At 40.4% G+C, this 16,802-nt stretch overlaps 1 protein-coding gene across 1 annotated transcript in view; it reads left to right on the forward strand.

The window, feature by feature from the left end:
• The window catches only part of uvrag (UV radiation resistance associated gene), a 314,975-nt gene that overhangs the window by 255,579 nt on the left and 42,594 nt on the right, over nt 1-16,802 (forward strand). The window contains exon 13 of the mRNA XM_072576814.1: nt 11,293-11,371. Within this exon, the coding sequence (XP_072432915.1) occupies nt 11,293-11,371 (79 nt within the window). The remainder of the gene's footprint in view (nt 1-11,292; nt 11,372-16,802) is intronic.

The following is a 16,802-nucleotide window of genomic DNA, read 5'->3' on the forward strand; positions in this document are numbered from 1 at the left end:
AGTGAAAAGCTTTGTTTTGTGAGCAGTACAATCAATCATAACATAAGGACATGCAGATCATAGGGTGTTTAGACAGTGAGGCATACAAGCTGTACAAGAAGTGCACAAAAGCAAGGTTAACATTAGACTTGAAATTAGCGAGGTCCATTCTTCAGCCTAATAGCATCAGGAAAGAAGCTGTTCTTGGACCTGTTTAAACTTCTGTAGCTTCTGCCTGATGGAAAAAGTTGGAAGGGAGTATTACTGTGATGAGAGGTGTCTTTGCTGTTGGCAGCGCCTCTATGGGAACAAGAAGTGTAAAGGGAGTCCATGGACGAGAGGATGGCTTCCATGGTGGTCTAGGCTGCGTGCACAGCTTTCTGTAGTTTCTTACGGTCCTGGGCAGAGCAGTTGCTGTACCAAGCCATTGTGCACCCAGATAGAATGGTTTCTATGTACATCGCTTATTAAATTAATCACTGTTAGGGAATGGAACAGTCATTCTGCATCTTACCTTCAGTACCTAGGAAATGCTGTGAACTCCAGCATCTGCAGTCCTCACTTTCTCCCTGTCTGATGTAAAGCCCATTCTTCCCACTTTGTAGATCTAGAATCTTTAAATGGTTACAGCTGAATAAAGGTCAAATTGGCCTTTTGTCTTTAGCAGAACTCAGCAAGAGCAACTCAGTTGGTTCCATTCACCTGTCCCTCTACTTTTCAACATTCCGCCAATGAAAATGGGTTCTCTGACTACTGTGTATGGATCTCTCATGGTTTTTGAAAGCTTCTATTCAATCTGTTCTGAATCTTCTCCAATTCTTCTCTTCTCCTCTCCGATCTCTCCACATCACTGTAGTCCATCTGCCCTGAGATAATTCTCGTGAATCTTCTCTGTATCCTCTCTCGATCCCTCACAACCTGCCTAAAGTTTACTCAAAATTTGATGCTGTTCTAGTTGAGGCTGCACCATTGTTTTTAAAAAAAAAAGTTAATCCAATGTATCTGGTAAAACGTGTCTGCCTGTGGAGAGGGTTTAGTGTGGGAGAAGAAATGATCAATTGAAATTTAGAATGTAGAATATGGCCTCCTATCAAGTTTATTCCTAAACATGGTTCTGAGTTGCATTTCGTGTGGAGGAAGCAGAATGACCTGGCAATCATCAAAATAAAGACTGGTTCAATAATCAGTTTAAAATATCTCAATATTTCATTTTTCCCACTCAAAAGGATTCTTTGTTACTTTCCTGTAATAAGTAACAGGTGTCAGAGCAATATAATGGAGGAGCAAGGTGATGTGGCTAAGGATTCATAAAATGTCATGCCATAATTTTTGTAAACACTTCGTTGCCACAAAAGCATTTGCTTTTCATTAAAGGCCAAAAGGTTTTACCCATTTTCACTTAACTTTTTTAATTTTAAGGAAAGTGTAGTAAAGAAACTCCCAAGTTGTAACTTGCTAGTGTTTATAGTCCTCAAGACATTTTTATTGCAACCTCAAGGATTATCTTACATCGTGTAGTTGTCGGGCCAATAAACCACTGACAATTACATATACATAATGTATTGATTTCAGCTAATACTGACAATAAGTTCCTTCATTGTCTGCTGGACTAGTCAAGAACAGTAACTTAAATCGTGGATGGCAATATACTTTTAAGGCAGTGACTTAATTTGTTAATGGCATCCATAAAAGCGGATTGAAATCATTGTGGCAACTTGCTTTTTAATTGTTGGGAACCATTCTGAGGAGAATCAGACATTGAGTAGGAATTGTTGATGGTTCCTGAGGTGATTGAGTTTGCTAAAGTTTAAAGAGACCTTTTAAAGATCGATAGACTTTATTTGCAAAGACAAATAAATTCCAACGCAATTTATGGGGGTAGAAATGTATGTGAAATGGAACATCAAAAATAATCAGCAACTGAAAACAAAAGTGAGATTAAAAGTGGAATTTGAGGAGATTGGAAGTAATGTCAAGTAAGGTGGATCATTTAACCAACAGGAGCACAATGGGCCAAATGGCAGCCTCCTGTACCATAACCTTACAGTTCTATGATCCTGAAAGCATGAAGTAATGTGTAAACGTGAAGCCGCATTTTATAATTTGTGCACTGCTAAAAAGAGGTGAGTGTCTGGAAGGGTAAAGATGGATGAGCTGCATAATGTGAGAACACTTATGAGTACTAGTTTTTGGCATGTATAGAAGTCGCAAGCTTTTGAGAGATTCAAGAGCCAGGCAGGGATCTGCTTAAGATATGAATTACACCTGTGGCAAGGGAGAAATCAGAAAAATTGAACAATGTTAGAAAGGTGGAAACAGAGTTTTAATGGTTGATGAGAATTGTACTCAGTGCTCATGTCTGGGCCAAACACAACAGAGATTACATGTATCAGGTTCACAGTGATCAAAGACCCAAATTGGATGGTGAAATCTGGAACTGGGGCATGCAGTTTCTAACAGGAACAAAAATAGACCGGTTTAGTTTTGCCACTGCCAAGCTGCAACTTGTTTCTGTTAATGCTAAGTTGAACTACTAGAAAGCAGCAGAGATGAGGAGCAAATCTAAGAATGCATAACCTATCATCATTTTTGAAACAAAAGCAGATATTGCTTAAGAAACTCAGCAGGCCTTGCATCATTTTGTGGAAAGGAAGCAGAATTTAACGTTTTGGTTCCAGACAACCTTCAGCACAGAGGTTTCATCGTTGGTCTTTACAGCTCACATTTTGATAAAAGTCAATTATTGCCTTGCCGCAAGTGTTCTGTGCGATGACTTTGAGCCATTTCTCAAACCAGTTTAATATTAGATACTTTATAAGTCTTCACAAGTCTTCATTATTTCTATTGTTAGGTTATCTTGCAAAGAGAACTGAAGAAGAGGGCTGTGATAGCAATTGAGATGAGTTGCACCAATATGAAATGCATACTGGTACAATATGGGATTCTGTTCTAACTTTGAGCCTGGAGCATACTGGATCACAGTACAAAGAGCTTTTGTTCACAAAATTGATGCCTGAATGGGAAGGTTTAGTTAAGAGAAAAGACTTGAGTTGTTTTTGGAGGCAATTTTCACTGGAGAAAACTGGCAGACTTGCAGTGTTTTGTAATGGGTTTTGACAAAGTGAACAGGGTTGGTTTTTTTTCGCCTACATATTTGGTGATGGGAGAAATCCTCAGTGAGGAAAGGATTCCATTGCAGCTTGTTTGTGCAGAACCTTGGAGCAGCTGTTGATTGAGGCAGAGGTCATTCCATTATCCAAGGGGAAAATTGCTGTTTCCAAAAGTTACCCAATCTAAAGCTATGGGCAAGTAGTAGCACAATGGATTTAGGTCTTGAATGCTAAAAGATGGCAGATGAATGATCTGTGGCATGATCTTTGTTCAATGCCTCCTTTTGTTTTTTGATTTGGTTAAAAAGTAGTGAAGTTGCAATATTGGTTAAAGCGGAAATTATGTAATAGTGAGAAAGGATATTAGCTCCAACAATATGGAATCTGTGAATGGGTATACATGCAAAAAAATCAAGAGGCAAAAATCACTAGTGGGGATTATTAATAGACACCAAAGCTCTGGAGGTAACGTTGGGAATGGCATTAAACAGTAAATTTGAGGCATGTGCAATAAAGGAACACCTGTACTTATGGCTCACATTAACCTTTAATTGGGCAAGTCAAATTAGAAACAATACAATAGAGTGTGAATTCTAGGACTGTATAGGGGATGGGCTTTTTGGATGAATACATTAAGAAATCAACCAGGTAACCAGTCATTCTGGACTGGGTATTAATTGATGAGAGAGGATTAATAGGTGGGTGTGAAACATCCCTTGGGGATGAGCAACCAAAATGTGATCTAATTCCTCATCAAGATGACGATTGACGTTGTTAATCCTGAGATGAGAATTCTGAATCTCAGTAGAGGAAACTGCAAAGATATGAGGTGTGATAATTAGAACATAGAAAAGTACTGCACAGAACAGGCCCTTTGGCCCACGATGTTGTGCTGAGGTTTAATCCTAATGTAAAATATAGTAATTTAACCTGTGCACCCTTCATCTCACTGCTATCCATGTGCATGTCCAGCAGTCGCTTAAATGTCCCTAATGACTGTGTTTCCATCACCACAGCTGGCACCGCATCCCATGCATTCACAACTCTTTGCGTAAAGAACCTACCTCTGATGTCTCCTTTATACCTTCCTCCTAATATCTTCAAACTATGACTCCTGTCCTATGGAAAAGTCTCTGGCTATTGACTCTACCTATTCCACTCATTATTTTGTACACCTCGATCAGGTCTCCTCTCTTCCTCTTCTCTCCCCAGAGAGAGAGGTCTGAGCTTATTCAACCTTCCTTCATAAGGCAAGCCCTCCAGTCCAAGCAGCATCCTGGTAAACCTTCTTTGCACCCTCTCCAAAGCCTCTAATTTTCTTATAGTAGGGCGACCAGAACTGGACACAACATTCCAAGTGTGGTCTCACCAGGGACTTGGAGAGATGCAGCAAAACCTCATGGCTCTTAAACTCGATTCCCCCTATTAATGAAAGTCAAAACATCATATGCTTTCTTAACAACCCTATCCACTTGGGTGGCAACTTTGAGGGATCTTTGTACTTGCACACCCAGATCCCTCTGTTCTTCCACACTGCCAAGAATCCTGTCTTTAATCCTATATTCAGCATTCGAGTTTGACCTTCCAAAATGCATCACTTCGCATTTATCCAGGTTGAACTCCATCTACCATTTCTCAGCCCAGCTCTGCATCCTGTCTATGTCGCATTGCAGCCAACAACAGCCCTCGATACTATCGATGGCACCTCCAAACTTTGTGTCGTCTGCAAATTTATTAACCCACCCCTCAACCTCCCCACCCAAGTCATTTATAAAAACTACAATGCGCAGAGGCCCAAAAACAGCCCTGCAGGACCCCACTCAACACTGGCCTCCAGGTAGAATACTTTTCATCTACAACCACTCTCTGCCTTCTGTCAGCCAGCCAATTCTGAATCCAGACAGCCAAATCTCCCTGTATCCCATACCTCCTGACTTTATGAAAGAACCTACTATGGGGAACCCTATCAAATGCCTTGCTGAAGTCCATATACACCACATCCACTGCTTGACAGTCGTTGACTAGTCTTGACACCACCTCAAAGAACTCAATAAGATTTGTGAGTTGTGACCTGCCCTTCTCAAAGCCATGCTGACTGCCTTTAATCAGGTTATGCTTTGCCAAATAGTCATAAATCCCATCCCTCAGAATTCTTTCCAAAACTTTGGAAAGTTGGGGGATGTTTTTTAAAGGGCTGTTGGTGGAAAGGTAATGGACTGCAACAATTCATTCCTGCCTGGCGCAAAAATAAAATGGGAACGGTGGCCAAACCCTGCCACTAAAGGAAATTTGAGATAGTAGTAGATCCAAGGAAGAGGCATACAAATTGGCCATTAAAAAAGCCCAACCAACCTGAGGAGTGGGAACAGATTAGGATTCATCTAAGGAAGACAAAGGGGTTGATTAAGGAAGGGAAGATAGAGTCCAAGATAAACTTGCTAGGAACATAAAAAACTGACAGTAAAAGTTTCTAAAAAGTATATGAAGAGAGGAAGATTGCTGAAGAAAAATGTCAGAAACAGCAGTGTCTATAATGAACAAAGAAACGGGTGACCAAATGAATATGTACTTTGGTAATATGTACTTTGGTTCTGTGTTCAAAAAGAAGGACATCAATTGGATACCAGAAATGTTGGGAAATAGAGGAAGGTACTAAAGGAAAACAGTTTTAGAAGGGCAGCGGTGTTGTTGAAATTGATGGGACAAAAGGCCAATTAAATCCCTAGGTCCTGATAATCTACATCTCAAATTACTTACGATAGTGGCCGTGGAAATAATAGAAATTAACGGTCATCTTTCAAGATTCTGTAGCCTCTGACACAGTCTGTTCATACTGGGTGGAAGCTAATGTCATCCTTCGATTTAAAAGAGGAGATTGACAGAAAAACCAGGAGGGATTATAGGCCAGTCAGCCTGATGTTGGTAGTGAGGAAAATACTGGAGTCCATGATAAAAGAATTAATAGCTGAGCATTTGTAAAACAGTGGCAGGTTTGGATGGAGACAGCAAGGACCTGAAAAGGCAAATCATGCTTGACAAATCTGTTGGAACTCTGAGGGTGTAACTAGTCAAGTTGAAGAATGGGAGCTAGTGGATCTGATTTATTTGGAATTTCAGAAGGCTTGTGACAGAGTCCCACTAGAGATGAATATGTAAATTTGAAGTGTGTGGGATTGGGGTAGTGAATAGAAAACTGGTTGGCTGACAGGTAATAAACAGTTGGAATAAATGACATTTTTTCGAAATGGTAGGTGGTATATGGTGGAGTGGCATAGGGATCAATGCATGGACCCCAGCTATTCACAATACATATTAATGAATTAGATGAGGGAACAAAATGTAATATATATCCACGTTTGCAGATGAGACAAAACTGGATGGGAGGATAAGCTGTGAAGAGGATGCAGAGATACTTCAGTGTGATTTGAGCAAGTTGTATAAATGGGCAAATACATGGCAGATGCAGTATAATTTGGATAGTTGAGGTTATCCACTTTTGGTAGCAATAACAGGAAGACAGGTTCTGATGTTAATGGCTGTAAATTGTGTGATTCATACATGAAGATATGCAGACCCCTCTACACCACTCCGTTCAGATAAAAAGTTGTCTTTCTATTCTTCAGACCAGAAGGGATAACCTCTTGATTATCACTGATTAAATCCATCTGCCATGTTTTGGCCCAGTCTCCTAACCTATCGTATCCACTTGTAAATTTCTTATTTCTTTACTGCAATTTGGCTTCACAAGTGCCAGGGACCTGGGTTTGATTCCCACCTCAGGTGACTGTCTGTGTGGAGTTTGCACGTTCTCCCCGTATCTGCATGGGTTTCCTCCAGGTGCTCCAGTTTCCTCCCACAATGCAAAGAAGTGCAGGCCAGGTGAATTGGCCATGATAAATTGCCCGTAGTGTCAGGTGCATTAGTCAGGGGTAAATATAAGGTCAGGGAATAGGTCTGGGTGGGGAAACTTTCAAAGGGTCGGTGTGGACTTATTGGACTGAAGGGCCTATATCCCTACCACAGGAAATCTAATCTTACTTTACCACCTATTTTAGTGTTACATGCAAATTTGGTTATAGTAACTTGTATCCCTACTTCCAAGTCCATTAATGTAGTTGAGGTCTGAGGACCAAACCCTGTGGCATTCCATTAGTGACATTTTTGCCAACATTTCACTCACCAGACATCCAACCACTCACTCACTTGGCTTTGCTCAATGACTATGGAAATGGCTTCAAGACCTTTATAAATATGGCAGGATTTTATGAAACGGGTATCATGACTTCAATGCTGATCCACACCCCGGTTGGCTGATTCTCCTACTGATGAAAATATCATCTCAACATCTATCATGACAAGCCCCATCAGAATCTTGTATGCTTCATTCTCATTTTTCTAAACTTGAATGGATAAAGGCCTAACCTGTATAGGTGTTCTTGATAAGTTGAGCCTAAGTGAATCTATTTTAAGCAGTCTCCAATGCCAACATGGCCTTTCTAAAGTCTGTATACAGTCATATTAGCATATTAGACATTCATAGTTATCCCCTTATGACAGCAGTGAGTGTCTGAAAAGTAGGAATTTCATTCCTGACCTTAATTGGCTTGAAACAAAAGGGTCAAAAGCTGGACCATTTCATAATGGTCTGGTCAATGGCACAAATTCTATGGGGGCTCGGTCATTGTGTTCTGCAATGCACTTTGTGTTCCAGTCCAGTATGCCGCGCAGTGTGGTAGTTTAAACAGTTGCTAATTTAGACTCATGGTGCAGAATATTGAAGCTGTCTTAAGTTATAAAAGGTTGGTTTTAAATGGAAGAATCCAAAAGAAATCAAAATTTTCCAGATTTTGCTTCCTTAAATGGTTGGATTGTTGAGTCTAACATCCTTTCCCTGTTGGGTTTGTTTTTTTTTTCAAAAATGCATATTTTCCTCTATTCCTCAATTTAAAACTTGAATTGTTATAGCAAACCTCCCTTTACAGTATATAACTAACTGACTGACTCCAGTGTATGCTACCAATTAAACATGCCAGGTGATGAATTAGCCAGGTTCAGCCCAAGGGCACATGTTGTACACAATGGCCCTTTAGCATTGAGGCCATCCTAAAGCAAACATTCAGTCTCCTGAAAGGGCAAGCCTCGAGTAGCTCGACATGGGAAAGTTTATTCTATTTTGGTGTGGAATGAGAAAGCGAAATTTTTAATTAATTCCTTTTGTTATAGGAGCTGACACAAAATTAATTTTTTTGGGGAGTAGGGGTGGATTGTGTTCATTAAACATGTATCATACCAGATGACTGTTTGCTATGCAGGATTGAGATCAGAATAAATTGCTGCTTTAGTAAAGTGTGTGCAGTTCCTTCCGGTTTCAGTCAATCAGCAAAAGCTGCTCACCTAGTTGGCACAATCGCTTCTGTCCAGACTCCCCTCCTGTTCAAATAAGACAGAAATTGGTAAAGCCTTAATATAGCAGTGCATTCAAATGTGTGCTAACAAGATTCTGCTGCATTATCTAACCGCATAGTGTTATGGACCAGACCAAAACCCCCTTCAAATATATCAAGGAGAGAGCCTAGACCCTTTTTTAAATCTTATTTGAAGGCACGTGTAAGGTGCTATGTTCAAAATGGAATTCAATTGGTCACATTTCGCAGCTTTAAGCAAGCCACGTTTTTATTCCTGCCCTGTGGCTAAAATACAAACACAAGAAAGAAGAATTGTAATAACTTAATTCAATTGGAAAATTTAACAGAAATAATAGATTATTTAACTACCAATATAGTAACATCCTGTAAATGCACCCTTGGCAAAGGTAAATTGAGTAACTTAGATGGTCTCGCATGCAATGTTTCTCCAGTCCAGGGGAAAAGAACTGTCAGAGAGGGAGAAATTGATCCTTTTGCTCTAGCCAAGAGAGATGTTTAGTCGCATCCACAACAAACATCAAAACTCCAACAATTACTGAAAGTTAAACTAAAACCCTGGTTCTGTGGTAGACTGACTCTACCTGTTCATGTTGCTTCTATTGTTTCAACTTTTTTCCCTGCTGAGTTATACTGTGCTTGTATTTGACCAATAAAGCTGCTGTTTTGTCAAAGAGATGTACAGCATGAAACAGACCCTTCAATTCAACTTGACTATGCAGACTCTGTATCCTAAATTAATCTAGTCCCATTTGCCAGCATTTGGCTAAAATCCCTCAACTCTTCCTATTCATATACTCATCCAGATGTCTTTTAAATGTTGTAATTGTACCGTGGTTTAGTTTTGCTGCTCTCTCAGCTCATCTGCTGCTGAAACCCTCAACCAAGACTTTGTCTTTGGATATGACTATTTCAATGAACCCCTGGTTGGTTTGATCAATGTTGACCCTCCATAAAATTCAGGTCATCTAAAACTGCCTATATCCCAATTTGTGGCATATTCTGTTACTTTGATCCCTGTGCTTGCTTGCCCTCATTGGTTCCTAGTCAATTAATATTGAATTTAAAACTTCTGCCCATGTTTTCAGTTCTTCCCCTCCCTATAATTTTCTCAGAATATTGAAACATAGAAGCAGGATTTGGCCATTCGGCCTGAAGATCAGCCGTTTAACCAGTGTATGACTGATATTCTACATCAATTTTACTTTCCAATGCTTCCCACCACCCACAGTTCTTTGCAGTATGTGTGCGTCTCAAACTCTGGCCACCTATGCATTCCCCAATTTGATTTACTCTGACATAGTTCCAGAATTTCCTCCCTATGCCTCTCCATGAATTGCCTCTCCATGAATTTCCTCACTTTGCTTATTTAAGACACCTTTTTTTAACATCTGCTTTTATGATCAAGGTTTTAGTCATGTGCACAAATTGCTCCCCATGTGGATTAGTATCATGTTTTATGTTGTAATACACTTGCCAAGAGCCTTGGATCACATTAAAGGTGCTATTAAAAACATGGTATTGATCAAGTGGCCTACTTTGTACTGGGTGGTCTTTAACTTGGTGTTCTCCCCTTAACTAGATGAGTGCAGCTCTATCACACACTTTGAACCATATTTGAATATTATATTGATTTTTGGGGAGCTTGCTGATTAGGATTCCCTGCTCCTGTGACAATAGCATTGATGTTGGCTTAATTTTCTGGTCAGTGGTGACACCAGGATGTTGGAAGTGAGGATTTCAGTGACAGTGAAGTCGTTGAAAGTCCTGAGTGGCTGATTTAGATTCTGTCTTATTGAAGATGGTCATTGGCAGTTGTGTGGCCTGCACATCATAGAGTGCTGAATGATGACTGAATATTATCCAGGACTTCTGGGCGTGGATTGCTTCAGTATCAGAAAAATTGCGAACAATACTGAACATAGAACATGTATAAAGCAGCTCAGTGATTTAAACTGCTGTCTGCACCTGAACTGATCCTTGATGAATATCTGTGTCTGACTTTGATGGAGGGAGGCCAATGATGAAGCAGCTGAACATGGTTGGCCCAAGGTCAGTTACTTGGAGTACCTGCAGAGATGTCCACAAACTGAGATGACTGACTGCTAACAACAATAGCTATCTTCCTTTTAAGCCAGGTATTACACTCAGCAGTGGAGCGTTTTCTCACCTTAAATTTTGCCCTGATTCCTTGATGCCATACTCAGATACTGTCTCAGTGTCAAAGGCAGCTGTCCTGGCATTGCATCCAAACATCAGTGTTTCTTTTCATGTCTGGACCAAGACGGCAATAAAGTCTGGAGTCAAATGACTTGTTGAAACCCAAACTGCACCATCCGTGACCTTATTATTTGTAAGTTCTTGACACCAATTCCCAGTACCACTTTATTGTTTTGTTGAAGGTTGACTAGCGTGATGGGACAGCAAATGGGCACACTGAATTTGTCTTGCTTTTTGTAACAGAACATACCCTTGGCAATTTTCTGCAATGACTGTAACTATACTAGAACAGTTTGGCTCAATGCATACCTAGTCTGGAGCTATAGTGTAAGAGCCAGGGTATTGTTGGGTGCCAATACCTTTGCTGCATTTACTGCATTAATATTTGTGTCTCATTTGATGTGATGCAAGAATTCAGGATAATCTTATGTGCAAAGCTGAATTATAACTTGTCACTGATACAGAAAGGTAAAACCAAATGCAATGTAAACCTATAATTTGTAGTCCTTGTTCCCCCAGATAGCTTTATTTACTAGGTTCTCCTGTGTTTGTGTTCACAGGTTCCCTCTGTATCCAAGAGGAGGAGAAAGGTTTCAGTTTGAATATGGAGTTTATTTACTGAACAAAAACGTTGCACAGGTAGGTGACTGTTGGTGGGGTGGCAGATATAAATTGGACCTTGGGATTTGTGGGAGTTGTGAAATCTATCTTTCCTTCCATCTTCAAATTGCATAGTAGAACAAAACAGTATTTAATATCTGAAAGTCCGTCATGTACTTCTGTTGTACCTTGATGTTATACTTTACACCTCCTCTCAGGCACAGACAGCAACTTAATCGCTTAGTTACTTTACGCCTATCGATTATTTGATGAAGGCTTGGATGCTTTACTGTTTATTCAAGCTGTATTAGCTTACAGTTTTAATGCCTTGGCAGGAATATACTAATGGCAGTTATGAGCCTTTTGTTTCCTGTTGCCATTTTGACCCACTTATGTCCTGTTTTTTTGCATCAAGTGGTTTATACCCTCACTTAAAATTTGATTTGCAGTTTTGTGACATAAATAAACATATGTGGAGTTTGTGCCTTTGTAACAAAATGATGCCATGTATCCAATTTTCAGTCTCTCACAGTGAGGTAATGTTTGCTATTTGGTTGCTGGAAAGTTAGGAACCACCAGCATTTGACCATGTTCCTTCGCTTTCAAACGGTCTAAACTTGGTTCTTCCATAAGTTGATTAGCCAGTTCGGAGAGGTCAAGTCATTGATGTCCTACTGATCGTAACGCCACTCCCTTCGAAGGGCAACTGGTGTAGTTTAACCTGAGGATCACTATCCCTCACTGAGGGGAAGGGTTGAGAAGGGGAATTCTTCATGGTGTCAGAGTTGACCCACACTGTTGACATCACTGTGCATTGCAAACCAGCTACCTAGCAAACTGAGCGAATTGAGATTAGATTAGACTAACTTACTTAGTGTGGAAACAGGCCCTTCGGCCCAACAAGACCCACCGAAGCGCGACCCACCCAGACCCATTTCCCTCTGACTAATGCACCTAACACAACAGGCAATTTAGCATGGCCAATTCTCCTAACCTGCACGTTTTTGGATTGTGGAAGAAAACTGGAAACCCACGCAGACACTGGGAGAATGTGCAAACTCCACACAGAGTGTTGTCTGAGGCGGGAATTGAACCCGGGTCTCTGGTGCTATGAGGCAGCAGTGCTAATCACTGTGCCACCGTGCCGCCCACAAATTGACTCCTAGAGAGATGGTGAACCTCCCTTTAAAAATAGCCCCGGTCTGTTCTAAGGGTGGACTTGAAGCACATCCTACACAAGTGATTGCTGTTTCCTTAAATGACTCTGATCAGGTTTAGAATTGGCTGCTTACTTAGAATCTGAACTCCTACAGTGCAGAAGGAGACCATTCAGCCCATAGAGTCTGTACTGATGCTCCGAAGAGCATCCCACCAGAGCCATACAGTATCCCCATAACCCCACATTTATAATAACTAATCCACCTAGCATACAAATCCCTGAATACTATAGACAATTTTAGCATGGCCAATCCACCTAATCTTGGTATCATGAAAGCAAGTCACAGCACCTGGAGGAAAACCACAAAGACATGAGGCAAATATGCAAACTCCATCCAGGCACTCACCCAGGGCTGGAATTGAACCCGGCTCTTTGAGGATGAGAGGCATTAGTGCTAACCATTGATCCTCCGTCCTGCCCACTTGAGTTGACCCTGATCAGAAGATAAATATATTTGAATGTCAATCTAACTGCTGTGCTCATTCTAACACCAAAATCCTCCATCTTGCTTACCAATGCTGCACCCTCACAATCATTTCACCGAAGTATCAAATTGTTTGACTCTGTTACCCCATCTGAAGATTTATTTCATAAATGTCTCTGTATTGTTGCGTGCATTGTACGTACATAGAGAAATTTAATTTTTTTTCTGATTTTCTTCATCTCGGGAAAGCTGGTTTTCATCAATGACACTGCTGCAATAGGGCTGGCTATTTGGCCAATTGTGACTTCTTAGATTGCATGTAACAGAATGTAGATTGAGTGCCTGTTAAACATATGCTCAAAAGCAGAAAAGACCTAAAACTGAAATGTCTTCTATTTGGCTCTTAAAAAAAACCTTGCTTGGCCTGAATGGACTGAAAAATAATTTTTTTTCCCCCTAAGCGTCAAACTCAGCATGTCTACAGATCCATTTGGTGCTGTGCTTTAAGGTCTATTTGGGTTAAACGAAATTTATTAGCCAAGAGCCTGAACGGACTTAAGTGGACCCAAATGAGTTGATCCCAAAGTTTTCAAATTAAGGATGCAAATGAGAGATGGAGTTTTGGTGGTATTCTGAGTTGGAGCAGGATGCTCGACCCCCTCCTCCGAGGAACAGCCCTTAAAGCTCAAGGAACTCTGACTAGTTGTGGTCATGCTTCTTAACTTCCTAAACTTTGACTTGGTGTCTGTCTGGTGGTTTGTCAGATTTTAATTTTTCCCTAATCCCATTCCGTATGTACTTGAAAGTAAAAGCAGCAGTAAGAGATTTTGCTGCGACCTTGGCCTGCTAAAGGACAGCATATGGGACAGTGTGTTGGTAATTTCAAATCTAAAGGCAGTACACCATCTGCAAGATTTATTAAATCCAATTGGGCCTAAAATCAATGTATCAAAATCAACACGTGAGATCTGCATGTTGCATCTGTTGATGTGTTTCTGTCAATGCCTTTTGATCTGAAGTCATTTGTTAATTACCATATATATTGTTGCTGGTTTTGGTTAACATTTTTTAATCAAATATGCATGCAAAGCATACTCGATGTTAAAGTGAAAATGTCTTGATATGTTAAGCTAAGCAGTTATTTAACCTGAAGCAAGCCACTTTAATGGAATTGAATTGTAAGAAAAGCATAGACCAATCTGTAATGATTTATCTCCATCTTAAAACCAATTATGCACCTTCACTCGTAGTGCTGTCATTCGACAAAACTCTCAACCTCTGCTTTAGCATCTTCAGTTGATCCGGAGCCTTGATAGCTTTTTGGAGAAGAATGTTCTTGATTCCTTACATCCTCTTGTGAAGGGGTGCTTCCTGACATCACCCCTGAATGTCCTAGCTCTCGTTTTAAGATTAAACTTTTAAGATCTCATGCTGTGGGCTCTACTCATCCACAACTTTGAGGAAATACTTCCAAACTCACATTCTAGGTTTAAAACTTTAGTGTAGCTTAAGCACCAAAGTTCAACATGAAATTAACAAAATTGTTCAGCACAGTCTTTGAATATAAGTATTATGAGGACACAAGAAGCGAAGCAAATGGCATGTTACCTTTTATTGCAAGGAGAATGGAATATAACAGTAGAGAAACTTCCTGCAATGTCCAAGGTGTTGGTGAGAACACCTCTGAAATCTTTGTGCAATTTGTTGTTTTTAACAAAAGTTGTAGAAGCAGTTCAGAGAAGATTCATTCGACTCATTCCTGGGAAAAGAGTTTATGTTATGAAAGTTGAACTGTTAGTTTGGGATTTTACTCATTAGAGTTTAGAATAATGAGAAAGGTGGATAGGGTGGGCCAAGAGTATGCTGCTTTTTTGGGTAAGCTAACACTAAGGAGCATGTCTTAAGATTAAGAACTTTCCCTTTTAAGAAATGAGGTTTCATTTCCTCTGTGGGTTATTTGTTTCCACAGAAAGCAGTGAAGTTTTAATCTTTAAATGGGCCAACTTAGATTTTTGATAGACAAGAGAGTCGAGGATTATAGAGTGCAGACAGGAAAGGGCAGCTGAGAAGATAACCTGATCATTCATGGTCTTAGTGACTTGTATAGCAGGATCAAAGGGCCGAAAGGCCTACTCCGGGTTTTGTGATACTTCAGTTTACTCCGCTATCCACTCTTTTTGTTCTATTTATTGCTAATTGTTAATTGCCCTTGAGTGTTGCAGTCTGTCATATGGCGAATGATATAACTGAGTAACTTGGTTGGCCATTTCAGTGGGTGACTGAGTCATGGAGATTGCTGAGAGTTTGAAGTCCTGTGTAAGCACTGAAGAGTTAAATTTTCTATCGGACATTATTGAACCAGTTGTTTTATTCCCACCACTATTAATACTAGCTTTTGAATTTCTTCTATATTTAATTGAATTTAAATCACCCAGTTGCTGTTATTGATTTAGTGTTATTTGAGCACTCCTTTCTGATTCAGTAGCCCAGGGTTTGAGGCAATTAGCTATATAACCTCACTGATGTGCTACCGTATCCTAACTATGTTAGCGAAGATTATTGGCAGTATAATTTTCTGCTTGGCAAGATGTTAAGAGGGGTGTGCCACAAGGACCTGTGCTGTCTCCTCAACTTTATACAATTTATATAAACTATTTGGATGTAGGAAGTAAAGGTATCGTTGCTAAATTTGTTCATAACACAAAGTTGTGAAAGTAACTGTGAAGAGGCTGGAGACTACAAGGGAGTATAGATAAGTTAAACTCATGGGCAAAGATCTAGTTTGTGTATCCTGGTGGCTAACTTTCTTCCTGTTTGTCCTATGTAGTGTTTGTGGCAGGTTTTGTTTAGGATACTCAAAAAATACAGTCCGCAGATTCCTCAAGAACAAACCATGATAGGCAGACCAAACAGAGCCAGAAACCCTAACCACCTTACCATACATCAAAGAAGTTTCAGAAATGACAGCCAGACTACTAAGACCCCTCAGAATCCTAGTACCACACAAACCCACCAACACTCTCAAACAAAAACTAACAAACTTAAAAGACCCAGTACAACCCATGGACAAAACCAACGTAGTCTACGAAATTCCATGCAAGGACTGCCACAAATATTACGTTGGACAAACAGGAAGAAAGTTAGCCACCAGGATACTCTAACACCAGCTAGCCACAAAAAGACACTACCCTCTCTCCCTCGTAGCCCTACGCCATTTTGGAACCTACGCCATTCCTACGAGGAAAAAACCGCCATTTCAACTGGGACAACACATCTATCCTAGGACAGGCTAAGCAAAGACATGCCAGAGAATTCCTAGAGGCCTGGCACTCCAACCATGACGCCATAAACAAACACAGATCTAGATACCATCTATCAACCCCTCAGAAAACGAACAGGAAATGACATAACCACAAACCCCAGGAGCCCTATCCAGCACAAACATATAAATAGAAAGCAGGAGACAACAGCTTTGCTTCACTTGGAGGTCGCCACTGATGATACCTAGCCAGGTAATGAAACGTCTGGATATCAAACCTACAGCTCAGCGAGCAAACCTACACCCTAAACCTCAACCTGAGCTACAAACCTTGCAGTATATATCTTCTGGTGGGATAATTTAGAATTCAGGAGTCACTGTTTTGAAAATAAGGGGGTAGGAGTGGTCTCATTTGAGGCAGAGTGTGCCTTTAGAACACTTCCTCAAAAGGTGGTGAAAGCAGAGTCCTTCAGTTTTTTGAGGCAGAGGTTGATGGATTCTTGATGAGCAAAGGGGAAAGAGGTTAGCGTTGGGTAGGTGAGAATGTGGAGTAATCCGATCAGCCGTA

This window comes from Chiloscyllium punctatum, chromosome 9, assembly GCF_047496795.1.
Source record: "Chiloscyllium punctatum isolate Juve2018m chromosome 9, sChiPun1.3, whole genome shotgun sequence".
NCBI lineage: Eukaryota > Metazoa > Chordata > Chondrichthyes > Orectolobiformes > Hemiscylliidae > Chiloscyllium > Chiloscyllium punctatum.